The 27,733-nt window shown below is 42.2% G+C and overlaps 2 protein-coding genes across 2 annotated transcripts; one reads left to right on the top strand and one right to left on the bottom strand.

Annotated features, from left to right (window-relative positions):
- Positions 1 to 210: 210 nt before the first annotated feature.
- Positions 211 to 13,779, bottom strand: DNASE2B (deoxyribonuclease 2 beta). The gene is made up of 7 exons (XM_074832379.1): positions 13,556 to 13,779; positions 10,166 to 10,318; positions 6,158 to 6,335; positions 4,793 to 4,874; positions 3,588 to 3,749; positions 1,854 to 2,051; positions 211 to 1,291 (listed from the first exon to the last, which is right to left on the bottom strand). Exons 2-7 carry the CDS (start codon positions 10,276 to 10,278, stop codon positions 936 to 938), a joined length of 1,089 nt encoding a protein of 362 aa, XP_074688480.1. The 5' UTR covers positions 10,279 to 10,318; positions 13,556 to 13,779; the 3' UTR covers positions 211 to 935.
- On the top strand, positions 11,522 to 19,478 carry LOC141926797 (uricase-like). Its single transcript, XM_074833196.1, has 8 exons — positions 11,522 to 11,536; positions 12,335 to 12,607; positions 13,334 to 13,450; positions 13,576 to 13,654; positions 16,906 to 17,092; positions 17,592 to 17,715; positions 18,121 to 18,204; positions 19,341 to 19,478. Exons 1-8 carry the CDS (start codon positions 11,522 to 11,524, stop codon positions 19,476 to 19,478), a joined length of 1,017 nt encoding a protein of 338 aa, XP_074689297.1.
- The last annotated feature ends 8,255 nt before the right edge of the window (positions 19,479 to 27,733 follow it).

The raw sequence follows: 27,733 nt of genomic DNA, 5'->3' as shown, positions 1-27,733 counted from the left end.
CTAAGCCTGAGACTGGAAGTATTGAAAATTAACAGCCACGTTTGTTGTAGTGTGAAAATATAGGTGTAATAACATCTTCCTTCAAATATTTTCTTCTCTTTTCTCTCAAATTTTTTTCCTAATTGTCTCCATTTTTCCTTTGGCAGCTATAAAACATTGTAACCAACCACCAATAGCTATAAAGATGGAAGAGGGAAGCTGTAAACAGACCATTTTTGCTCTTAATTTATTTTGCTTATTCATATTTTGGACATGTTTATTTGCTTATAAGATTGCTGTACATGAATAAAAGCACTAGAAATACTCCCAAGCTATCGGTTACAAATGATTTAAAGCTCATTTCTTCTCTAAAGATTAATCATGTAAAAATGAAGCCTTTCTGTCCACAGATCGACTCATCTCCCTGTCTGTATCTAATTATGTCACCTCTTTAAGAGATTCAGCCCAAACTGAGCAGAAATGCTGTGATTGATGTCAACAGTGCCTGGAACGTGGGGCAATTTTGAAGCATTTTGGGGTACTTTTCTCTTGCTAGCTGTCCAGCCCTGACAGCCTAGCTAACGAGACCAGTTCCTCCTGTCCCATGTCTGGCATCACTCACAAGTTGCCCTGGGGACGCCTGTGCACAGTTGCTCACAGCGATGTGCTTTGGTGTAGCCTTGTGCAGCAGCGTCCCAGCCCGGCGCTGATGGTGAGAGGAGCCAGGGAGAGAGCGGAGCGTGGCTCAGCACACACAGGGCCTGCTGGTCCATCACCCAGAGAAAAACAGCCATAATTTACCTGCAAACCACCTGCTTTCATAGCTAATGAGGTGAAGGGCTAACACATCTGGCAACTCACAGGGCCATTTTTCAGAGTGAAAATATAATTTAAGGGAGATATTTCCTACACTTTCTGTGTAATGAGGGGCTGTACTCTTTGGGAGGAATGGTTCATTATATCAATGTGGAAGCATCGGTGCAACTGTTGTAGTGGATTATCAAATGCCTGAAGGCTTTGTAGATATGTTCATTCTGTGTACAGATGAACCCACCACTTCTCCAAGCTTGCTCAGCAGCGCGGTTTAAGTCTCCAATGCACGTCCACTGATCTTCGTATGTCCTTGAAACAGCCCATTTGGAATGATCGTTAATGGAATAGAAGGTGAAATTCAATGGCATCCCTATTAGGTCTATGTTGTAGACGTGGTAGTCGAGAGAGCAATTTGAAGGAAGTTTTTGGCCGGAATGCTGCCAGGATTCAGCCAACAAATCGGTTTTCAGTTCCTGGGCCATCCAGGCCACGTAGATATCTGTGGAATAACACAGGTTGTGCGAAATTAGTCCTTCATGTTCCTTCATTTAAGAGGTGACTGAAAAGCATCACCTAAACTGGGCTCATTTCATTCAAATGCAGAAAGTGAGCCAGAGAGAATTTTGCCCCCTCTCCTTATTTTGACTTTCGTTTCAGAAGCTAATTTCTGCTTCTACTCCTTCTCCTAGAAAACCTGTTACAAACAATCAGCAGGAAAAAAAAAAAAGAAAGGAAAAAAATTTCAAGCCTTCTTCATAATAAAAAAAAGCAGATGATTCAAAGCCCATTTTTGTTCTTTGTTGTTAATGTTGAATAACAGAAAATAAATTTTCTGAAATTCACATTGTTGAACACCTTAAGGCATCTGAAGGACCAGACAGCTTTTCACTTTGTGGGGCTGAGAGAATATTATGATGGGACACCATTCCTTGCCCTCTGTTACCTTTATTTCTGAAGCTGAACTTCTTTTTTCCCCTCAGAGAAAATACTAATTTCCAAAGAATATATTAATTACTTATTTCTTGCTTGAGAATGTGTGATAGAGCAACAGCTACTCTTACCATCTATGAACAAGTGTGACTTTGCAAAGTGGAGAAATGTTTCCCCGTGAGCTGACTGGAGCTTGGAGAGGTGGTGCAAGGGGACTGAGGGCAGCCTGGACCCTGCACAGAGCTTCTGCAGATTTGGGAGGTCAGCTTGGAAGATGTTAGGGATGGAACAGCTGTAGATTCCTGGATTATTACTCAGCATCTGTTGGTCTAAGAAAAACCCAAAGAAATGAACACATGCAGTATTAAAATGGGTTAAAGTGAAGCAATCAAGAGAGCAAAGTTCTGCCTTGGAAAGGACACTTAAATCCCTCTTAGTCTTCACAGCCTATCTCCTGGAGGAGTTCAGTGTCAAAGTATCTTATTTTAGCAACCAAAAAACGTGTTTAGTTGCTTTGTATTCTGACTGGCCCTGTGGCACGTAGACTGGCTGGGAGAGTATGCTTAGGTTTTTCTATTTACACCTCATTATTCCTAGCAGAACTGTTAACCAGTGGTCTTGGTCCACTGCCACTTCCACCCATGTTCATCTTCAAGCCTCTAAGCAGTCACACAGCGCTCAGACAGCATGTGTAAATCCAAGCCTGTCCATATTTACAGGAGTAGTTTCCAGTCAGTTACAGTTGCCAAGCCAAATGCAAACAGGAGAGATGCCAAAGGGTCTAGTTTGGTTCTAGGGAGAACAGAGCTTGACTTTCAGTGTCTGGATTGAATTTGCAGAAGAAATTTACTTTTCTGTACAGTGCACAGCTTAACTGTAGAATTCCTTGCGATGGATATCATAAAGAGCAAGGGAACAAATGGGCTCATTAGATGAGTTCATGGAAGACCAGTCCATCAGGAACTTTCCAGTCTTTCCGGCTCAGGAAATCCCCTGAACCACAGATTACCAGAAACTGGGAGGATGGAGCAGGAAAAGCATTAGTGTAAGTGTCTCATTTTCTTGTCCTCTTTTCCTAAACACATGCATAGATGTGCTTCCACAAACAGGAACCTGGTTTAGATAGCTCTGGGGTATGGCTAGGCTGGCCATTTGCTCAGTTTATGTGTTTTGTTAATATCATTTGAGGTTTGTAACTGAGAAAAGAGTGAAAAACAGTGTGAAAAGCGTTAAGAAGCATGACTTCTTGTCATACTTAAGAAGTATGACTTCTTGTAACGCCTTTTGATAGTCCCTTTCAGGATCCCAGTACCAGATATCACTCTCAGATTGTTCTGAATCTTACAGGTATGGATTTGAGTTTTTTCCAATTTTAGTATTGGTATTTTTTGTAACAAAAAGTACCTGGGTAAATTCTGGGTGATATTTCCTCCATACTTCATATTTCTGATGAGTCAAGGCTACTACTCAGACTCAAGCAGTGGTTGCCTTACATTTTTAGAACTGCAGATGATTGCAGCTGAACAAGCTATTACTGTTAAAAAAGATTAATCATCCTACTTCATCCTTCCAAAGCATTTTGTATGCACGGACTGAGTCTACTCTCGAACTGCACTTGTGACTATTATTATCCCTAGTCCCCACAGGGAGATGGAGACAGAGTAGAAGAGTGAATTTCCCACATTCACACAGGAAATCATTGGATAAACATAACTGAGGCCAAGAACGCTGTTTCCAAGCCCCACTTGGTTTCTGAATTTGACAATGAAGGACAAGAACAAGCAATTTTTGAGGTGAAGCCTCGAGGAAAGCAGTCAGAGAGGTGCGGTGGGGCAAAGGCTTTCTTAGGGAGAAAATTCTCATACCTATTTCTGTGAACTGGTCATATTTGAAGGTTATACAGATGGCTGTCTGTCCATAGGACTCCCCAGTAGCTGGATACCCATAACCATCCTCAGGGATGGGAGGGAACAGGGGCACGCTGTGAATCACCCAGAAGCCTTGTGATTTGTCCAAGAGCAGAAAACCTGTCAAAAAAAAAAAAAAAAAAGTTATTGCAAATGAATTAAGGAGGAAGAAGCCCTGAGATGATAAAGCTGTGTCCTACTTTGGATTTGCTGCTGCAGACACCACACTTCAGTGTGTTAATGTCTACAGTAAACTGGCTCTAGAATAGTTCAATGGATTATAAGAGACACTAACATTCTATTAAAATTGCATTAATTCTCTCCTGCATAGCCTAACTCAAACTGTCACCATGTTTCTTTTGAAAAAAAAAATTTCAAAATTTTTCTCTTTCTCTGCTCAAATTTTGTCTTTAAAAAGCCTGATGATTTAGTGGCTGTGACCCTCTCTCCACTACTCATTTTCCTTCCCTTCATATGTTCTCTGCGTAAATGGAAACAGATTCCGTCAATGCTGTGTTTTCTTCCCCAGACCAAATTCTCCTCCGCAGGGAAGCAGCAGAGAGACAGGCTGTGCCTCCCTCTGCAGCAGGGTGCTCCAGGGAGGAGCACAGCTCCAAGCTGTCCCCATGGCTGCAGCCTGAAAACACAGCCCTGCAAAATGTGGTCATCCCAGAGTCAGGCTGGGCAAACCCCATCTGCTTCCTCAGCGGAACATGTACACCTCCACTGAACTTTACACTTATTTAAAGTCTTGCTTTACTTCTGCTGCATGCTTTAGCACTTCCATGATCTTGGCAGCAGCTTCTTGCCCCAGAGAGAGAGAGTTTGGAGGGGTTTAGAGTGCCTTTCACTTCGCGTTTTGTACTGCTGTTGCTGTTAGGCTCAGGACAATGTGGTCTGCACTCGCTGAAAGGAGATACATAAATTTTAACTCTTGAAAACAAAGGGTCCATAAGCCCTAAGAGTTCTTCAACATAGCACAGGCATAGCAAAACCAAAACAGACGCTGCAGCATATATAACTATACAACAAACCACGCATGATGCAAATCATTCTCCAGTTTTGCTTTAGGCAGGAATTTTAGATATGCAGATAGACAGACAAGTAGATGCTATCCACAACTTTAGAAAGGAGAAAATAATAACTTGGGACTCTCCTTGTACCTTTGGTATGTCCTCTCTTCCACCCATTGGAGTCTGGTTCAGGGACCTCATCATTGTATATCGCATATGCAATGCTGTTCTTCTGCAGGAAAACACACATTTCTGAAACATGACATTCAGTAAAAGGAAAGCATTCAAGCGAGCTTCTGCTGGGAACAGAAAAAAGAATTCAGGACTTTTCTGTGTGAACACCATGAGCCTAATCCTTCTCCCAATTCAGCTGGCACAGTCTCCACAGAAGTTACAGTAGAATAAACCTGAAGACTCAGCATTAGGGTCCCAGTTAATATAAAGTGGAAGTTCTCTCAATCATTGCAGTAGCCCTTCCTCAAGAGGTTGAATATACTCACTAAGACAATTTACATGGGTTTATTGGGCACTCGCTTGCAAAGAAGTCCCCCCCCCTCTTTTTTTTGTGCCTCTCTGATTTAGCAACCAGACCAGGTGAAAATGTTTGCTGAGGAAAATAGACGTGACAAGCGTTCTTATGAAGGACAAGCAAAAGGTTTGCATATAGCCACACCTTATTCTCTCTGAACAGAGAACTTCAAAGGAGTTGGGACATGCTTCCCCTCCTGATGTACTTTGAATTTGTAAGCAGTTTATTACAATTACAGTGAGACCTGGAATAGGACAATTGACCAGAATAGGACAGTTGAACAGATTGACAATATTTGACTGACTGTGGGAATCTCTTCCACATCGAAATTAATGACACTTTACCACCACTAACCCACAGCAAAAATGCAAAGACACACCCAGACTCCCGAGAATACTATGTAGATGGTAACAAAATAACTATAGGCAGATCTTGTGGTATTTTCTAATCACTTCACACAAATATAAATGAGGTGTCTGATTGTGGGGGGAAAAAAAGGCCTAACAAGCAGCATATCTCTGCTGAAACAGTCACAGTGATTTCAGGGAGAAGAGCAAAACCCAGATTTGATTTGAGACAGAGCATGAAACACATGCACATGGGAGGACTTAGGACAAGTGTCTGTAATAGTCACCACTGGCCCTGGTCTGAGTTCACAGCCAGTTCACAGCTTCAGACGTTGCTCAACATGGATTGCAGAGAAAAAAACAAAGGAACTATGTGCCAATGCTCATTTTTCTGATGGGCAATGCTTTAAGTGTGTGATAGGCTTGACTAGAAAATGGAAGTTCAAGGGTAATTTCTAATTGTAGCCAAAACTGCAAATAAACTGCCCAGCTGTCGAGACACTCCCCTTGATGTGTTTTAGTAGATCTAGTTGGTCAGGTCTGGCCATACCTCTAAGTGCTTTTTTTGGCTGGTTTCATTTCATTTGCATGTAATATCAAGTAAGTGTACTAATAAAATGATAATTAAATGTCACTTGCCTCAGATTCATACATCTCGTACAGCTGCTTCAGTGTTTGTCCCAGAGCACCCTGTGTCATGTTGACGAGGTATTTACCGAGCTGCCACTGTGGAGCCAGGGTGTCCATGTACATGTATTCCAGCCCCAGCAAGGGAATCTCTCCTTTGGCATGTTTTGGCAACTTGTAAAGAGCAAACCTGTGACAGTGAAGAAGACTTGTTTTTTACAACCATCCTGTTTGAATGTGTAAGGATTGAGGATTTAAGAGCAGGGTGACTCCGGGGATGCCCATGCTGCTATGCTGGAGGGGGACCAGTGCCACCAGCCTGCGGTGTGGACATCTCCCAGCCTGGAGGAGGTGACCCAGTGCAGGAACCAGCAGCACTTTGGCAGCGCAGTACCTGCTGCAGACAAATTTGTTCTGCTTCTTAGCAAGCAAGGGAGGATGGTTTGACCTGTTGCTGTGACAGATTGCTGTTGGTACCCCAAAAGAATTTGAGGTGGCCCTGATTTGGAGTCCTGTTTAGCCACCAAATCCCTATTGCTCCTGATGCTGGTAGAGAACCTCAGGTCCCAAACTCAGTCTGATATTCTCATGATCAACCTGGACACCTCTTACCAATACATTCTTACATTATACAAATATAACTTTATATAAAATAGATAAAATTATAAAAATGATAATGTTATATTTATACATATTAAACCCACAAAATAAGTATAAAGCCATGTGACAATGTTGTTCCAATCCTACTTTTGATAACAGACTCACACTCTGCTGAACTGTTGCAGACTGGATATTTGCAAACCATTAGCCAGAGAGACAAATCTTTTCAAAATTGTAGAGTACTCAATATTGTCAGTAAATGGCTCATTTCACATTAATGTCCCTGATGAAGTAAACAGGTTTTCCCAGTGCACAAGTCCATGGGATTAATTGCAATATAATTAATTGAGCCACTTTCTTTGAGTGCTGTACTTGAATAATTTGTTATTTATGTCAATAGTAAGTAAGAACTGAGCAGCATTATCTTCAATCCTATACTATTTACCAAAAATGCAGCCTGACTGTTCTTAACCCTTCAAATATATCAGGAGGAGCAAGCCTCGCCCTGTTGATTTACAATCTCAAGTTGGTCAAAACCAGCATCTCTGAAAGCAGGTAAGAAGTGGCAGAAAAGCATTTTGCTAGAGGAACATTTAATCCATGGGAAACGTACATGTACAGGCAGAAGAGAAACACACCACTGGTGATCCTGGTAATCCACCTGCATTGCCACAGACTGAGTGATGTTCCTTAAATATCTCAGGAGAAATTGTTGCTGATGACAGATCACGGAGAAGAGAAGAAAGTGATCTATATAGCAAGGCTGGGGAGAGCTGTCCATGCACGAGGCATCACAACAATCCCTTTATATGAAATGAAGATTTGGAAAGGAGAGGAATAGCAGTCGTTACAGTAGTACGAGCTGATCCAGGAATTAGCATACAAAGCCTTTCCTATCTGCTTTGAAATGTAGTGGAAGATTTATGCTCTCGGGGTGTTTACAGCCTTGCATCTGACAAATCCGCGTTAGCAGGTATGCTTACGGGAATGGCCGTAGTTGAGCTATCAGTAAATTGCTTGCCAATTCCCAGTGGATACATGTTTTGGCCCTTTCCAGAAAGTCAGTTGAGTGTATTAGCAATTAAAGTTGTATAAAAGTCTTCACTGCTATTTGTGCACAGGAAGTTTCTCAAGAGCTTAGGTATTGTGGGAGCAGAGTGAAAGTTACTTTCCTGAGAACCAAGGAAAAGCAAATCTGCTTACACCCAGTTAGTGTTGTCACATTGTTTGCTTGTGACTGAACACTAACTTACTACAAATAATCACATCTTTACTTCTTAATCACATATTTACTTCTTCCACCACCACCCCCAAAAAAACCCCAAACAATGTACATCCATGGCTTCAGTCCTTGACTCAACACTTCTCAGAGAGCAGAGTTTTGGCTTTTATTTGCATGAAAAGCTTCTCACAGAATACAGTGAGTTTGGATGAATAAAGGAAAGACTCTGTGCCCTCCTTAGAGAGCTGATCCTAAGGCCATTTGCTCTGGTGGTCCCTGTGCGAGGTGCAGTGAAGATGGTGGGATGAGCTCCTGCATGGAATGAAAACACAGCAGAGACTTTTGCCAGCCCAGGCGCTGTGCATGGGTAGGAACCGCAGGCACAGCTGGGGAGCGCAGTGGGATCAGGTCAGATAAGGCAAGTGATTCCTCCGGTTTAGTAGCAACTGAAAGGGTGCCTGAATACTGAGTAGTTACGGAATATTGCAGGATGAAAACACTGAATAGTAGGAACTCACATAAAGCTCTTGCTAACTGAATACAAAACCTGCAGTGCTGTGTTTGTTTGAAAGGGCATTTAAGAGGAAGCTTTGGTTAAAAGGAAGCTTTTCTCAGCAGTTTCAGTTCTGCTTCTCCTATCAGCTTCATAGCAACTAAATCCAGAATCAGGAAGAAGTTGACCATTTCTTGTCAATAAACTAGGATGACCCCTGAAGATAGGCAAGTTTCTCTTTCATTTGTGATGATCTTCAAGGTCTTTTCCAAGATTCTGTGATTCTGTGATCATGGCATATTGGAAAGGAAATCTCCCCTGTCCTTCCTGCTAAATTTGTCAGAAGGGAACATGGTTTTCCCTGTGCAGACCCCCAAGTTCCCATCTGGAACAGATCCCTCGTTGCTGGTGTTCACACAGAGGCACAGGTGAATTACTCCTAGCCACAGCTTTCACAGAATTTCTCAGAGAATTTGGATACAAAAATCGTGTTCATTTAAGAAATGGATGGTAAATGTTTTTTTGTTTTGTTTTGTTTGTTTGTGTTTGGTCTGGTTTTTTTGTTTAGCTTTAGCACAGACAGACTCATTCTGCAAGGAATAATTGCAGTTTGTGGAGAAATAAGATTTCTTGTACCTTTAAGTTGTTGGGTAGCTGCACCCACTGAGAGTCTGATTCCTGAAAAAAATCACATTATCCAGAAGGGCCTTGGCAAGGGTGATAGGTCACAGAGATGGACCAGACCCTCATACGTTTGATGCTGTGCCTATACAGAGCAAAACCAGATTTATGGTCCTGCTTGAGTAGCCTGCCTGCAGTGTGAGGAACTCCTGCTTTCCCTGCAGCTAGCTCTGTGTGCAAGGGAAGGGATGTGCAAGAATAGCATCTACTTCTTTATCACTTGTATCCAAAGTAATCATTGTTCCATGAGAAAGACACTTTTCTTTTGAAATTGGTTGATATTTATCTTTGGGAGGCTTCCGTGCTCTTTTTTAAGAGCTCTTGTTTCACTTTTTAAGCGTGGGCTGGATATTATGTAATTATACTTTACATCTTTCATCTTCAAAGCACGTTAATCTGCTGGCAGCAGGATGGTACCAGCTCTAACGTGCCGGCAGCTCCGGCGGTGGGGAACGACCTCTGCTCCTCAGTCACAAGGCGCAGACGGCGCTTTCTCACACTGCCACCCCACACCGCGCCTCTCCCGCATCCCTCCTGGGGCGGCCCAGCCTCCGCTCCCCCTCAGCGACGGCAGCAAGGGGACAAGTCCCACCACGCTGCTGTTGGGGTACGAGCGACGAGGCTAAGGGCGAGATACGGCTATTTTCCCTCAGCCAGACAAGCCACGTGCTGGAGCCCTGGCCCGGGCCAGGCGCCCCTGGGGCTGCCACCGGCGAGCGCAGCCTTGGCACCCGAACACAGGTTACACTCCCTTTGATGATGAGACATGAACGCTGTGTAAAACGGTGATTATTTTGCAGTTAGTCACAATGCAGTAGGGTGGTTGGTTCAGTGAAAGGAAGTCACATTTCAGTAACTTATCATAGGTTTTTCAAATGCAAAATTCAGCTACTACTCACAAGCAAACAGGAGTAAAACAGTGATTGCTATGCATTACTTCTCAGTGATCCACCTCCTTCATGCGGTTTAATCTCAAGTGTTATTTACTCACCCAGAGTTTCTCCTCTGCGTGGTATTTACTTACCAATCGACTGTCTCCCCGTCTTCATTCCTGCAGGAGATCTCAGCTGCCCACAGGGGTGCAGAGGAGAGAAGCAATAGTAAAGCAGGGTGACACCGTGCAGATCCCGCGGGCATTTTGGTTTCTCAGCTGCACAAGGCAAGCACTGAGTAGGCTCTAAAAGGAGAAGTTGTGTGCGTTAACTGTCAGCTCCTGCCGTACGAGGCAGTAAGCACACCCTGGGCGGCTGCCCGGGACAGCAGAGCCAGCTCGGGTGGTCAGGCTCCCACTGCAGGGACGGCTGTCGGCAGCGGGGCCTGGGCTCCCGGGACCCGCTGGAAACCGCTCACGATTTCTTTGGGCAACAAAAGGGCAAAATGACAGTTGTCAAGTTATGGTTTTGAGAAAACTTACCCTTGTATTTTAGGAGGTAGTATTTTGACTGTTTAGAATAGTCAAGGTATTCTGCTTTAAAAAAAAAAAAAAAAAAAAAGCTGTAGATACCGAAACCTTTTTTGTTTTCAGTGCTGCATGACTGAAGTATGAATTTTTTACAACTATATGAAGAAACCTCAGTGTTCAGACAAGCAAAACAAAATCATTTCCATCTCACTACCTCTCCAAACAGCCCTGGCAGCAGGCACATTCCTGCAAAGAGGGTTTCTGGTGCAGCGCTGAGCCCTGCCCAGTTCTGGCTCTGGCAGTGGGGCCTTCACTTGTCTGTGGGGATTGAGCCTGCAGGGACTGACAGTCAGAGAAAATGCTCTGATCTCTGAGCCACAGTAATTTACTTACAATTAGTTAATTTTTTTTTAAATTATCTTTTAAGTGCATTAGCATTTCTCTTAGGAACAAATGTGTGAATCGAGCAATTTTACATCTGATAGTCTTTTAGCAACTCACACATAAAAAGCTTCAATTTGTATTTTGGTGTGTAAAATATTCTTTCTCCCTCCTCATTATGCTTACATTAAAAGGTGCTGATTTACATTAAAAGATGTTGATACCAAGTATGGGATATTTCAGCCTCAGGGAAAATCTTGTGCAATAAGCTTTGGATATAGCATAACAGAAATCTTCACAACCTTCACAGAATTTTGTCTCCTTTCTAGTATAGCCTTTCCAACACTGTAATATTTAGATGTGTAAATTAGGTGTGTTTGACAGAAGCAGGATAAAACTGAATAAGGCTTAGCACAAACAAAACCAACGATCCCAGAAAGCCAGGATTTTGGAGGTGTGGATCGAGACCTGAATTTTGCTGCTCAGACTCATTTCTGATCCCTTTGGTGGGAGATCAGAGCCATAACACGGTTATGAGGAACTGCTTTCAACGAGCCCAGCTCGGTCTGTCTTTTCTTCTTTCTCTCAGGAATTGCAATGTGCACAGAGGGGGTAATAAAACACACAACATGCCAAGAATGTGTCAGCTGTTCCCATTTTCTGTTTGGGACTTCTGCCTGCTTACAAAGCAACCTTCCTGTCCCTCATGGAAGAATTGCTTTGATACTCACTGCTTCCACTCAGCCTTGCGCCTCTGGGTGCGTGACGGGGGCCAGCCCTGGGGAGATGGAGTACCTGCTGGGCTCTGCCTGCTAATGGGGGGCTCTGCCTGCTAACGGGGGGCTCTGCCATGCAGGATGCTGACCATGTTTTGACAGCTTCTGCGTGAAAACAGAGAGGGCTCAGTGCATTGCACACGTGGTGCCTGACAGCAGTCATGAGAGCTGGGAGCTAGAGGAGTAGGAGGTGGTGAAAGTCCTTGGTGCCAGTGAAAATCAGGAGTTGTATCTGGAGAGGTGCAGCCCAGCCCAGCAGAGCCAGCCCCAGTGGAGTGACAGCGGAGGGTGCGGGTGTGAATGCTGCCTGCCCTCTGCACGGCTGTACCTGCAGTGACTGAATGCACTGGGACACTGGGTTCAGAAAGAGGTGATGGAGGGGAGATTCAGTGAAGGTCTATAGTCAGGGCTAATCCAAAGATGATGAACCAGAGAGACTAGTTCACTGTTACTCATGTTATATGATCTGCCCCCCATAAAATTTTAAAATTCTATCACACCTGCTACTAATGTAATAGCTTCCTAAAGTGTTTTTTCTTCCTGCCAGGACTTTGCAATGTATAATGGAAATATTTTCATTATTGCAGGTAACCACTGAAATAAAGGCCATAAACATTGTCTATGTTTCATTGAGCACACTCAGGCTTCCACTGGGTTCCTTTACAATTGTCATGTATTTTCTCTGCAGATCAAGGATGTAGAAGTCCTCAACTGTGAATATGGGAAGAACACAATTAAGTTCCTTCGCCTTCACAGAGAAGGGAAGAAGCACTTTGTTAAAGAAGTGGAAGTGTGCACGCATCTCCGGCTGACTTCTGCTCATGAGTACCTGGATGGAAACAACTCCCTTGTGATACCTACAGACACCATAAAGAATATTGTCCTTGTGTTGGCCAAAAAAAATGGGGTATTTTTTAACTAGCCTTGCTGTTTCTTATGACTTCATTTGGAAGTGTTTGTTATACTAGCTTTTTGTTTTCAAAATGCATCAAAATAATCTCTCCCCCATTGGCATGTCAGATCAGCACTAGTCACCTTCAGTGATTCAGGAAAGAATTTTTTTCTCCTCCAGTGCTTATCCTGTGGACTCCTTAGTTTTCCAAAGCCTTTTCTTTGTTGATTTGTCATATAAGATCCATCTTTTTTTTAATTTAATAGCACATAATAATGCATTATTCCTATATAGCATTTTTAAATGTGTATGTATGTGAGACTCCTTTTAATTGTTAACTGTGCTCTTACGTCCCTCAATTGCATCTATCATCATGACAATCTGTAACATAAATTGTCTCAGTAATGAAATCCCATCTTTAGTCTGTAAAGCTCAATCAGAATATCACTATGATTATTTCAGCATTATATCCTCAAAGTGTAAGGCTTCTGTAGCAGTTTCACTCAGTCGAAGAACTGCAGCTCACTATACCACAGAATGGGGGATTCTTGATGTGACTGTAGCTATTTGCAGTGTATGCTGCAAGCTGATCAAATGACTAGGCACAGTGCGGAAAATCAGAAATGACAGAAATCTGTATTTCTAACATTGATCCTTCCCAAATATTTACAACAGTCAGAACAATCTATTTTTGTACATGAGGTAATTGCTTCTTTCTAATAATACTATTTGTTGTCTTAGATCCCGACTTTAGAACAATTTGCTATAGATATCTGCAAACACTTCATGACAACATTTTGCCAAGTGGCGTACGTCAAAACCTATGTTCAAGAAGTACCATGGCAACGTCTACATGAGGTATCTAAAATACTAACGCATTCAGTTTGTTTATGCTGAAGCCATTTATCACTCTCTTAGTTCCCGTTTTCAAGTTAAGATAGTATTTACTGCACCTTTACTTACATGTCTGCTCTAAATCGCAGAATGGCGTTCCCCACATCCACTCATTCATATGCGTTCCTGATGGGATCCGCTTTTGTGAAGCTGAGCAGTGCCGAAATGGTGAGAAAAGAATTTGCAACTTTCCCTACTTCTCTGTAAATATTTCCGCCGATGAGAGATGAAGATGGCTTTAGACACAGCTAAAGGTGTTACAGGGCTTACAGCACAGCCAAACCACTCCAGAGGTCTGAAACAAAGAATACTTTTATAGTCTTAATTTTGCAGCCCTTGATCTCTGAGACATGGCTGAAGAACTACTGTAGCTCTCATTTGTATGTATACCCTAAACATACAACAGCACATCCAGCAAAACTGCTATATATTGTCACAGGATTTAGTAGCCTTCTGAGAATGGTCTGATTACTTTTTCAGATGATACTATATTCTGCAGTCTCAGTATTATCATTACCCTATAGAAATGCATCATGAAACCACACTGCTGTAGGCCGATTGCCTAGTTTGTGGTTATTTTCAAAACCATGTCAACATGCCTTGGTTTTATTTCTAAGAAAGATGCAATTTCGTTGCTGCAAGCCAGGCTGGCTTGAACATCATGAGCCCTCAGGTCTATGTGCAAACAATTTTTCACATGAAAATACTTCAGAGTGTTCTTACTATTTTTGCATGCCACGCATAAACAAAGCACCATTTGGCTTCACTAAGAGTTTTGTGAACTTAAAAGACATAGGCTTTCAAGCTCAACTGTTGGTCCATAAATTGGCATTCCAAAGGGAGAACAAAAATTATCTCTTGTTGCTATGACTCACAGGAAGAGTGTAAATTCAATCTCACTGTGTTGGTGTTTCATTTAATCCATCTCTCAGACTACTGAGAACTGAGTTGAGACCATCATTTAACACAGTGGGTTCAGTGGTTTTAGACATTAGTTCAGTATCTATCTATTACTGCCCTAATGTAACTTAGAACTATTTCCCATCCTACCCTCTCTCCCTATTTCTCTAATGTGCCAGGGTTAGGAGCAGTGACAAGACAAGTTTCACTTGCAGACAGGACAAAAGTTCTGAAAGGTGTGCATTTGAGCATTGGTCCTGTCTTCCTACTGAAAGAAAAGAGAGAGCCCGTACAAGTCTCCAGTGCCTCTTGACCTAATCTTTTTTAATGTTCCTAGTAATGTTAACTACTGCTGTATTTTTAGCAGCTTCAATAGTATTGACTTTGGTTTCTGGAAAATGTAAAGAAAGAAACCTGAATTAAAAAAAAAAAAAAAAAAAGAAGAAGAAGAATTTATGCTTTCTTGAAAAGCTGCTGCTATTAATGTACAGATTGAATTAAATTTTTCATCACCTTGAAAATTCAGCATGAAATTCTGCAATTTCAGGTTCTATACAAACAAAAAGTCTTTAAAGCTTACTGAAGAAACAGCCTTTCCTTCTTAATCTTCCCTTCATGTAGCTTTTTAGCTGTTTCTTTAGGATTCCCTGCCTAGGTGAACAATAACCAAAGACAAGATTTTCAAATCCCTTTTATTTTTCTTATAAGAGAACCTTCTCTATCTTTAGCATCCTCCTATGCACCTATCAGCCAGACACGGAAATTTATTTCTCAGTTAATCTTAGCTTTTAACACTTTTCTCATAATTAAAAGAAACTTTAATAGAATTATTTTTTGCCATTGTATTGGCTGATAAAAGGCTCAGAGTTTTCTGGAAACTGAAAACATCATAAGTAACTTAACAGTGTCAACATTTGACAGCTGAAGACAGCACAAGCACAAAACATACTGAAAGCACAGCACGGCTGCTCACCTCAAAATCTTTGCCTAGGCATTATATTCTTCAGTGCGAGTTTCAGGTCGATTGCCGCACAGCCAGCCACTCAGCCAGCCTTTCGGTAAATCATTCATTGCAAGGAGCTCTTTCAAACAAGGCTATGTATTTGAATATGAGATAAATATATCTCCAGGTTCACTAATAGTATCTGCACTACATTAATACCTGTGTATTACAGTCTTATACCCAAGCAATGAACTCATCAAGATCTGAACAAACCCTAAAATATCCTGTCCAAGGACAGTCTCTTCTTTAGATTTTTTTTAAAGCTTTAGTAAATAACAGGGGGATGTAGCCAAAATTATAGATACACCTCCTTGGACTCATTCAAAAACAATGATGAATGTAAACAAGAGAAGAAATAGGTTAAATGCAGTTTTGATCATTTCCAGTGACAGAGCAGATTAAAAAATCAAACCTCTAAACAAATACGTGATTTAGAAATATCCATCATAATGGAATTATTTCCAGTATAAATTCCTGCAAAGACACAGTTTAGAGACAAAGTCTGTTAGTTTTCCCAGTCCGAGGCAGGATTACTCTGCGCCAGACATATTCAAGGATTAATTTTGAACTACATACTGTGAGCACCAAGAGCAGCACAGAAACAGCAGCTTGGGCTTCAGCCACTGTCTATCCGTACAGGCTCTGAATAAGCCTGCGTGCCATAAAGTTTCTCTTTTCTGAATCTGCTTTTTTGGCAGCTCTGGTCAGTGAAATTTTCAGTTATCAGTTTGGTGTGCTCTAGATGACTGACTGCTTGAAATTGTTTAGCTGCCATCCTAAGTGTTTGTCAGAAAACAAAGTTCAGGATACAACTGGTCTTTAGAAGATGATAATCTACCCATGCAGCAGTGACCTACAACAGCACATTTTATAAATAGTGCCTCAGAGCAAAACTGCTGTCAGTTTGAACCTGTGGGTGGCATCTGTATCAGTGCCAGTTCCTGCTAATTAGCTGAACTGCAGGGATTTGCATTGGCTCCTTGCCCTCTAGTTCTTACAGATGCAAAACTCCCGACAGGAAGGGTATGTAAAGTGAATTTCTGACTGAGGCTCCAAGTCTTTGTACAGAGAGCTGCTACACTGTCTGTGTTGTTAGAAATGGCTCACCACACCTCTCCTGTACACTGCAGCACTAGTAGCCTATTCATTTCCCTTTAGAGCAATTAGTCTCTGAACCGACATCAGTGAGAGCCAACTCAATGCATGTCCCAGCTCCAAGGAGGTGAGATAAAGGGTGTCCTCAGCTCTCCTTGAGTGCAGGTCACTCGATAGGATTCTCTGTTTTCTAGATTGAGCTCTGAGTTCAGTAGTTTCTTGTCTTGTTTCTTACCTTTCTGCTAACATCAGTGCACAGAATATAATTTTTAAAAGTAGTTAGGTTTGCAACAGAAGCACATGAGTGAGTCCTGGAGAGACTGCTTCATGGCTCTGAAGCTATCGCTGCAAGTACGCACCCAGAGGTTTCTTTCTCTCTGCATGAAAATGAGCTCATATTTCTCGTATTTTTGGATCACAGGTCCTTTGGTTGTTTTTGCTGGAATTAAAGATCTGAAACTTATGAAGACCACACAGTCTGGATTTGAAGGCTTCTTTAAGAATGAACACACCACTCTTCCTGAAAGGCATGACAGGATTTTATGTGGAGAGCTGTTCTGCAAATGGTCATATGGCGAATGCAAGGATTTTGACTTTGACTGCATATGGTATACATCAAATCGAGTAATATTTATTACCTAATCTATGATCCCAAAGTCCCTCTATACAACACAGCAGGTGTAAGGGCAAGATCTACAGTTGCTGTGCCCCAGCCGCTCTCACAGATCTCAGCAGTGGCGCTAAGCACTTGTTAGGAGGGGTGAGAGGGGGTACTGCTTGGGGGGTACTTCTCTCTCTGATGGTGCATCAGTGGGCAGTATTTAAATGGACAGTTCAGTGTTCAGCACAGAACACTTTAGGAGAACAAACTAACAATTAATTTGTTAAGCACTTTTAGCAAAACACCTATTTGTGAATTATAGAGCTGGGGGGTGGAATTTGGAGGTGACAGGGCAAAGAAATTGCTCTTCCATAAAATCCCATGTGCTATGTATTTGTCAGAAAAGACAGAGAAAATACGAAAAAAACCCACTCTACAGTGAAACATTACGGATCTAGACAGAGACAGCTGATACAAGGTTTTGTAAGAATCTGTGTTGCCTCTAGGAACAAAATCCGTGAATGTATCCTTGAAGCCTTTTCTGGGCCACCCGACTGTGGGGAATATTCACCCTCTTACCAGAAAACTGTCAACAGTATCCAGATGCTCGTCCTTTCCAAAGTGTCACAGGTATCTTCTTTCCTCCTGCTGATGTTTTACTTAAACAATAGTGAATGTTAACTGGACCACTGAGAAGACCAAAATGAGCCTATTGTTTCCTCTGGCAGTCCCAAGTAAGACTGGAAACTGGTGGCACAGCTAGATGGTCTGAAAAAATATGAACACGCTGAGAAGTTCATATGCTGCTCCCCAGCTGTGAACACAATGGGGGAGAATATCACTCAGTGCTTGGCAGGACATGAGTGAAAGTGAAAGGGGTGATACAACGTTGTCTACACGTTCAATAGATTGAACCCCTGTACATATGGGGGTGGGGGATTCTGTTGCTTTTCTTTTCAGTGAGTGAAAAGATTGCCAGGCTGTTGGCTGAAAAGGTGCCCTACTTCATTGTCTCATTCGTTTTCATGGTTTCAGGTACAGGTCATAGAAACTGTGTTGAACAACACTTTTTATAATGTCGTAGACATGAAGAATCTAGGCTTGACCAATGACAAAGAAGTAAGTAAATGCTCCAAATACAACTTACCTGGACTCTAGAAACACCCAGCCTTAAAGCATAGCAGCAATTCTGCATAGAACAGAGTTAAAAGGAGGAAACTCTCCCCCAGCCCCAGTGAAAGCTCCACCTTACCTCTGAAAGAGATTTACACTGATTACAGAAGAAGGATAACTGCCTTCTTGTGTTACTGATAAAAGCTAAAGGAGCACAGTGGAATGCTGTGGAGATCAAAGGGATATGTAACCGAGAGTACCTCTGAAAAAATCATTCCTGTTTTCTCCACTGAATTTGACTTTTAGTTATAATGTCAACTTGTGCAGTTTTAAGCAAACAAAATTCATTATGTCATCCTTTCACATAGCCAGGTCATGTGAAAAGCTAGCCCATTATGGCTCTTCTTTCTGCTCCATTGGCAGCACCACTGAGGCCAGGGAGCAACCTTGGTGCAGTGGGGGTTACAAGTAGGTTAGCTGGGCCAAAGGCTAACTCCAGGTGACAGAAGACAAGGCCAGGTTGGACGGGGCTTTGAGCAACCTGGTCTAGTGGAAGGTGTCCCTGCCCATGGCAGGGGGGTTGGAACTGGGTGATCTTTAAGGTCCCTTCCAACCCAAACCATTCTGTGATTCTATGAAGACCAGCACTTTAAGGGAGCAGTGAAAGGATGTTTCCATAGCCATTAGGAGCCAAAGCAGATTGATCCAACAGTGGACAACGTATAAGCCTGGGATCAGGCAGAGAGTGAGAGATGGAGGGGATGAGATATATTTGCTCCTCCCTCCACAGCTGCTCTAGTTGACAGCCAGGTCCCACTGAAAGTCTGTTATCCTCATGCAGCAGAGAGAAACTGGGTTATTCCATTTTGCATCAATGGTCTATAGTCTGTTTATGCTCTAGTCTCCCTCCCTAAGTCGTGATTCTGCTGCCATCCTATCCTACCCTTGCCCTCTTTCAGGTGGACATTACAAGTCCACTTTCACTTGAGATAACAGCAACATCTACCACTGATGTTCATAAGAGAAGGAAAGGGCCTGGGCATGATTTTATGAGGAGATGAATAGCTGCAGTTTCTGCTGTGATGATACTGGCACATCCTTGTCTCGGAAATGACCTCTGTGTTTGTGCTCATCCCCCTCAGGTTCTGGTTCCAGTGGAAACTCCCTATGGCTCCTGTGCTTGCACGCTTGGCAGGAAGAAGTTCTTAGAAGCACAGAGCCATGTGCTAAAAGATGACAGGCAAAGTCACTTTGGACTGGCAGCTGCTCAGGGAAACTAAATCTGTTGGCTACACTCACATCTTCCTGATAAACTTAACAGTATGGCTTTCCTATCGACGTACACTCCTCATTGGCCTCTTCCATTGCTGACTACTTTTCCCTCTATGAACTCCTGAGGTTGGGATTTCTGAAGGACCCTCAGGAATTCAGAAATCAAAGTCTGTCCCTGAATCTCAGTGTGATTTGCAGATTGAAATCCCCTATGCTCTTTTGAAAATCCCAGCTGGAAACATTATAGTCAATTAATTTTTAAACCAGCTATTCCCAGACCTTTTAATGAAACAATTAATTCGGTAGTGTCTGTAACATGTTTTTGACATGTAAAATCAGCAACTCTGTATATTCTATTTACTGATGTTCCTTCAGTAAAATGAATATACAGGCATGAGACCAGATGTTTCATTGATGTAACCGGTCATGACCCCTTGATGCCACACTGCTCTACAGAGCTGATGTTCTGACCCAGTAACTGAATAGGGAATCAATCAGACACTGATTTCCTTGTGAAGGAAATGAAAAAAATTTTTAAAAAGTCTCTATCTCCTTTGCAGTCTGAATAGTTACAGCTGTTGACTAATTTCTCTGCATGTATTCTGACTGCACAACTGCTCCTACTACTCATCAGACTATAAAGTTACTATACAATTACTTTTATATTAATCACTGAGGTGTTTGAAGTTTTGGGCTATCTCTGTAAGTATAATTAAATAGTTTTCTTTAGTCTAATAATCTCATCATGACTTCTGAGAAGGCAGAAGTCAACCTAAGTAACCCTATTACTTTGGGGGGGGGTAGGGAGAAAGCTAGACAAGACAGACAATGCATATCTTTCTTTAGTTACCCTGGGTGATAGCTTTGAACATAGAGATAAAACTATACAGCCAAAACTCTCATCTCACAAACTGATGCCCCCTCCCTGGAAGTGTTCAAGGCCAGGTTGGACGGGGCTTTGAGCAACCTGCCCTAGTGGAAGGTGTCCCTGCCCATGGCAGGGGGGTTGGAACTAGGTGATCTTTAAGGTCCCTTCCAACACAAACCATTCTGTGATTCTATGATTCTGTGATTTGCAGCAGAAATCCTGGTCAACTCTGACAGCTTCTAGCCACTGCTCTCATTTCTCCGAGCATCATTTTCACAGACTCCATGTGACAGAGTGCAAATCCAATGGAAAGTGCCCAAAGGTACTTCTGAAAACTGCAATTCAGTTGCCTTTGTGCCTTCTCAATTGGCAGACCTGCAGCGTTCCTCTGGGTACAATCTTTAAATTCATAGGCACTGCAAACGAGGAACATGTCCTGCACCGTGTGACATTTTGAGGTGCTTTGCAAGACAGGAACTTGCCTTGGTGAGCAGGACATAACAGATGTGAAGAGAAGACACTGTTCACAAGCCTGAGATATCTCCTGAAAAACAACAGGACAAATGACACCACAGAGTGAAGCTGTCCCAGATACGCTGTCCTCTGGTCACTAGCCAATTCTCAAAGTTTTATATACAACACTTTTAGCTTTTGCCAGGGACATTCTTTCTTACCTTGTTAGATTGTGTTGTACTGTACCTGTGGGCTTACATCTTACTATTTCTGCTATTTTTAGGTGCTTGTAATTTATTAAGGTATCTTTTAAGGGCAAATAAAGAGCAACATCAAAAAACAAACTAGTATTTGACTATTTATCAAATAACAAACAATTTACTACTTATACATAAATGCAAACATTGTAAGTAAGAGAAATGTTTTAGTTCAGCCAATTTTACCTCAAAAAAGTGACCAGTCTTGTTCCAAATGACAGTTCACTACCAATAGATGGAAAAACAGATGAAAAAGGATCTTACTGAACATTTCAGCATTTACCTCTTTCTAAACAAGGCAGATCTTCACAACCCACTTCTTTTCTACCTTATGAGAAATTTATTGCATTAGGCAGAAGGTTTCCTTTGTTACTATTTGTGCTTCGTTTGTGGGCTTGTAAGGTAGTAGTGGACTAACCTTCATGGCAGAATGAGGACACAAAGCAGCAAGAAGTTTTTTATTTAGACTTTCCTGTGGCAACAAGCACACATGTCACTCATGCAATGTGATTTCTATAAGCCTCCACAGACATGCAGACATTCAGCAAGTCTTTAAAGGCATCTCAGCACAGCTCCATCCAGCACTGCAAACCTGAGTCACTTATGTGGGCAGATTGATTCTAAAGAAAGTACTTTGGCAATCGGAAGAAGCCCAAATTTTCTATATGGCAGTTAGATTCAGATAACAATGGCATAACTCATTCTTGAAAATGGGACTTAGCCAGACTTACTTGGGCCTGAAACCTGATCAAATTCCCATTGGCTTCATTAGATTCAGTCTCCACAATGGACTTGCATTATTTTAATTGAGATTTTTTTTTCAGTTCCTGTCCTGAGAAGCTATTCAAGTTGCTTACTGTGTTTTATTCAGAGGCAGCTGTGATGCTTTGCTGATGAAATCACACTTGATGAAAATGAGCAGCAGCTAGCAGATCAAAAAATTCCCATTTAAAATACATCTTCTTGCTGATAACATGAACCTTGCTGGTCCTGGGCTATATTCCAGTAGTTTAGAGGGTCTGGAGCCTTCTACCAAGAAAGAGCGTATTTCAAGTACACAAAAATCTTATTATCATTTTAGCATCCAATTCTTTCACATCCTGTTTCTGTTCAATTCTGATAGCTGCCCAGGACAGTTGAACCACAATCCTCCTCAGCTGCTGATCATGCTCCACACGCAACCAATGCCACATAGATAAAATGCACTAGCTAAATTCATTAGCCAATATCTAAAACTGAGATGAAATGTCACCATCAGGGTCAGTACAAGTGATCTGTCTTCACTGGCTGTATTATTCTATATATATTCAGGCTACCTGCTTTCCAACACACATTTAAACCTCTTGGTTTTTAACTATTACAGCTACTTTTTTTTTCTTCTTTAAAGTTGTCTTTTTCTTTTTTTTGAATCTTGTTTTTATCAGGAGTACAGGATTCTGCTTCTAAGCTGAACTGAGCTGACTTAAAGTGACCAAAAAACCCCTTTCTGGCTAGAAATCTCAATATAAATACTTTTTAAGTTAGAATCCCCCTATTTGTGTACATACAACAGCCAACCATCTTCTTCCTGGAAAGGGCACAGCTGTATCTAGAAAGAAAACCCATCAAATGTTCTCCAGTTATAAGATCAAAAATGTCAGCTCACATCTCAGCTATAATTAGGATATAAACTGTTTTCTGATTCTGAGATTGAACCTTACTATTCATAGCAGGCTGAGAAAGAAATGACACACACACATACCTGGGGGTATGCACACACACCTGGTCCCATAAGTATACATATATGTATACTTAATATGTATACATAAAAAATACATAAGGGGCATTTACTATATCAGCTGGTGTATGACTGATCTATGGCAATCAAATAAGAAACAACATGAGCTGGGGTTAGTTGTTACATAGTTTTATTACCGATTTGCAAAGTTTCAGCTTTGAAGCCTGCCATGTTGTTTTCAAGATCCATCCCAAATTACACACCAGGACAGCAATTCACCTCTGCCAGGCTCACAAAAAAACAAGCAGTGGAAAGAACAAGGAAAGGGGCACATACCCTACTGCTGCCTGCCAGAGAGAGCTGGAGGAGTACTTCACCAACCTGGGGGGCAGAAGCAAAGGTAATCATTCAGTCCTGTTAGCTGACCATAGCAGGTCGTGTATCCCTGCACGTAAATGCTTGCCTGCGTGGACAGACATTTGTAGCCCAGGCCCTGATAGATGGAGGTGCAAGAGGGGACCCAGCTGGAATGGGAACATAAGGTAACAGAGGCAAGAGAGACTAGAAAATAAGCAGGGAAGATGGGGGGAGAGGGAAGAGGAAGGAGAGAGAAATACAGTGATAGTAAAAAATATAAGACAAATCAAAGAAGGGAGACAACAGAAAATTAAAAAAAAAAAAAAAAGCAGTGAGGACAAGTATCTTTCCTATCTGACTACTTCAGAGCTGAAAACAAAGACCCAAACCAAACAACATTGGAGGGTCTCAAAACTAGAAAAATAAGGGGGTAGAGAAACCTTTGGTGCAGTGGGAAACATAACCGCAGAAACCAGAGGGGGCAGAAGCCCCCCTCAGTACTCATTAAAATCTACAGCTGAATGCAAAAGACAAGAGCTCAAGTTTTAATGCCCTTGTACTCCTGCAATGTTTCCAAGTCTTCTAGATTACACATATTTCCAGGTAGAGAAGCGCAGGCAAACTGGCTTGTGGTATTTATACAGAAGGGAGGAGGGAGTAGAAGAGTATCCTTGTGAAACAGGGTTGCTACACCCAAGGCACACACCCACTTCCAGACTTCTCCCTAGGTTTGGTCCCCAGCTGGGAAACAAACTCTGCTACAAGTTCCTCACTCTTCACTTCCTTCCTCCTGATGCAATCCACCAGCCCGTGACAAAGCAATGTTACTCTTGAATCAGAGGTGGGTGCAAATGGTGAGCCTTCCCTCCCTTTTTTGATACAATTTATCAGCTACAAAGTCAGGGGCATCCTCAACATAGCAAGTACTGCCGAGTGCTTATAGAGGGGCAGCTGGATTATAGCAATCATCTGAAAGGGGGAAAATAACATCTTGAGATGAGTGCAAGCCTGCCCGTGCCAAAACATTTGTTGTTGCCTTATCAGCAGATCAGCTGATGATACAGCAGTTATAACTGCTGGCTGTTCCTTTAACAAAGATGCTCACGAGTGCAGCATATAAATAAAACAGTGGTCTCCAGTACTCACCAGCAGCTTGCTGCAGCAATGAAACTCTCACATGGAGACCAAGGGCCACTTACAGTCTTCATGGTGCTCCTCCTGGGCTCTCCAGGTGTCTGAGGTTACAGCAGCATTCCCCAAATTTACAGTGTCTACCAGCTAATGTTATTCTGGGAGTAAATGGAATACACATCTGGGATCCAAAGGAACATCACTAAATCAAACAATTCCCTAATTACAGGGGCTAAGCAAAAAAGAATTTAATGACCATGTTGCATTATCATATTACAAAGAACACAGCCTTTCCCACCAGGAATGAAAGCTACTTATTAAATCAGTCTGCCCATTATTCCAATGGAGCCCGCCCTCGCAGGCTGCCAGGGGGCTAATGACAGCCACTGCCCTCTGCAGCTCTCCCGGAGGAAGCTGCTGTCAAAACTGAGCAACGCAGAGGCCAAGGTGTATGGAGGCCTTTGGTGTGATGGAATGGGACGTTGATGGGCTCTCCTGGCTGACATCCCCAAGCACCAAGTCCTCTCATTCTGTTAGATGAAGCAGAAGCCAATCCATTGCCTGTGTAAATTGTCCCTGAGGTGAAGGTGAGAGTAGAGCAGACCCTTCCCTCTATCACTCCATTTGTCCTGCTGCCTACTGAGCCACTGACAGTTACACTGTTCACATGCATATTTACAGTCAATTAATTTCCCACATGTCTTCTGGGCTAAAACCATTCCTAGAAGGGAAGGAACTGCTGTTTTGACTTGGAAGTAAAGAACTAGAAAGGAGACAAAGTGAGATAATGTTTTTCTGGTCCTGCTCAGACTCAGCCTTCAAATTTTAGACAATATTGCCATTAAAAAAAAAAAAAAAAAAAGAGAAATAAATTTGTAGCTTCCCCCAGACTCACAGAAAGTAAGAGCCTCTGCTTTTCAAATAACTGTGATTGTAACTTAAGTGTGACAGTGGAAAGAGGAGTGTTGAAGATAACAGACCAATTAAACGCTGATTTTTAAAAAGAGGAAGAGGTAAAGGACTTAGAATTTGAACATGTTGAAAAAAGCCTAGAAAAGATAGAAGACTTAATTTAGCAAGTAATCACGGACAGCAAGGGCTGAACGTGACATTTTGTCTGGGCCATTTCTAGCCAGGAGTGATGCATGGGTGGCTACTCCCTTTGCTACAGCTGCCGAGTCTTTTCTATAATTATAAGAGCAAAGAATTTTCTACAAATTGATACAGAGCAGCCCATTAGAGCAAACTGTTTTAAAAGGAACAATAACAGACAGGGATGGGAGATATCACCAAGCAGACAGAACAATTTTCACTGGGTTGAGAAAGCGACCTTTGTGGACAGGCACAGCCACAGCCTGCATAATTGGCTATAGTTGCCTTATATGTGCTTTGTGTGTGGTACTTGGCACTATATTTGGATGCAAAGAGAACATGCTATGCATTGTGTATCTACAGCTTGAGAGGAGAGCAAACATCAGAGCTGATGAACAATACCAATATATATTTCACAACCATTACACCAAAAAAGGCATGCTGTAATGCTTTCAAACCATTTTTGAAAGTTCTGTGAAAGATTCTGATAGATGTGCTGTATTATGAAAAGGGTAAGAGGATGGACAGGGAATAGGAGGACCTTGGCTGCAGCACATCTCTCCATTCTTGTGCTGACCAGCAGCAGGGCAGGGGAGCTGACTGCTGCTTTGGTCCTTAAAGATGCCCCTAGGAGAAGGAGGCCACTCCATAAATTGCTGGTTCAGTGTGAAAGCAAGGAGACCTGCAGCACTGAGACCACTGTCACTCCCATACCCAGCTGAGTAGTCAGATACCTGGCAGCTTAACCACAGCCCAAAGCCCAGGGAGGGCTTTTAAGGAAGAGGGACTCTCCTAGCTGCGGGCATGTTATAAAAGAGATTCCTGCATAGCTCTGCAAATCTCAGAACTGCAGTGTTGACATGGTATCCAGTAATGCCCATCAGTCGCTTCCTCATCTCAACAGCAGCTGTGTTTTCTGCAAGAGGAGTGGTAGCTAAAAATAATCTGGCTTTGACTTCCTCTTTCAAACCCTTCAGTCTCTTTTAAAAAGATTTTTTGCTCCCAGAAACAGCAAGGAGAATGTAACAGACAAAACCAGAACAGTCACCTGCACAAAGAGCACAGCAGCATTAGAAAGCTCAGAGAACAGTAGGTAACTACAATAAAGATCAGGGACAGTAAAAAAAACCTGTTACAGTTCTGAGCAGCATCCTTCAAATTCCCTTTCACACTTGCAGTGAGATTTCTGTTAGGCCTCTATTTGTATGAGCCAGTTAGCGATGCTGATCAAAAGGGGAATACAACTTGGATGTTTCTGAATTCAATTCATTTGCTCATTAAAACATATTAAAAGAAAGAACAGTGCTCAGTAATCACTGTGCACTCATGGCTGCACAGTGGAGATTTTTACTCCCTCATGGAATAAATACGTTTTACTTTTAACTGTGTCATCCATAGATCTACAAAATGTGTCAGTCCCACACCAAACATGCAAATGGAGAAAACCAGAATATTCAATTCATCCTTCAGTAACATAGCACTATGTATTCTCCTCCAACAACGATTCTACAAATACAGGGCTGGTAGGCATCTCCAGACTGCAACATGCAGCTGCTTCACATAATCCTTTTCATAAACCTACCTAATTCTATATTAAATATTTAGGAGTTTCATGTATAATTTTTCAATTGCAGCCTGTAATTAGTCTGATACAGACTGTACGTGAAAATTCGCCAAGGCAGGGACGATGGTCTCTATTTGAATCTCTTCTTCCAGAAGATCCCTACTCCCATTAGGTATCTCTGGACACTACAAACTATAAATAAAATCATAAGTGGAATTCAGGCTGTGACTTACAAACCTGCTGCTAACAGACCAATACCTGAAGTGAGCACAATACAAGGGACAGAAAGAGAAATGGTGAATACATCCGTGTCTCCAACCATGCGTCTCAAATTCTAAATAAATGTACAATATAAAGGTTAGAAAGTATACAAAAAACATGCTGCTGTATATAGGTTATGTATTATGCCATATACTGTGAGCTTTACCTACAGCATAGCTATTAACGTGGTTTTATCCCTTCTTAAATCTCAACACCAGAAACCATAAGCAACTCTCCTAGCTCTGAAGCATCAACAGTCACCTCACACCTGGGCAAGTCAGAAGTGAAGGCAGGGCCACCACCTAGGCAGGAGATTACAGGAGCTTCTCCTTCCTCTCCCTGAATCCTGTCCCCACATGGCAGAAAGCACCACTCTCTCTTACCTTCTCCCTTCTCAGCTGCACCCCCTCACCATTTCCTCCCACACCATTTCCACTTTCACCACACTCTCCCGCTGATTTCCTACTTCCTGGTTCCTTTGCTCAGCCTCACTGATGTAACCCCACATTCCAATTTCAGGGGTCATCTCTGAGCCAAAGAAGATGGTGAGCCCAGACAGTGCT

The sequence above is a fragment of the Strix aluco genome, chromosome 8 (assembly GCF_031877795.1).
Source record: "Strix aluco isolate bStrAlu1 chromosome 8, bStrAlu1.hap1, whole genome shotgun sequence".
NCBI lineage: Eukaryota > Metazoa > Chordata > Aves > Strigiformes > Strigidae > Strix > Strix aluco.
This window is presented reverse-complemented; position numbering and strand designations above follow the sequence as displayed.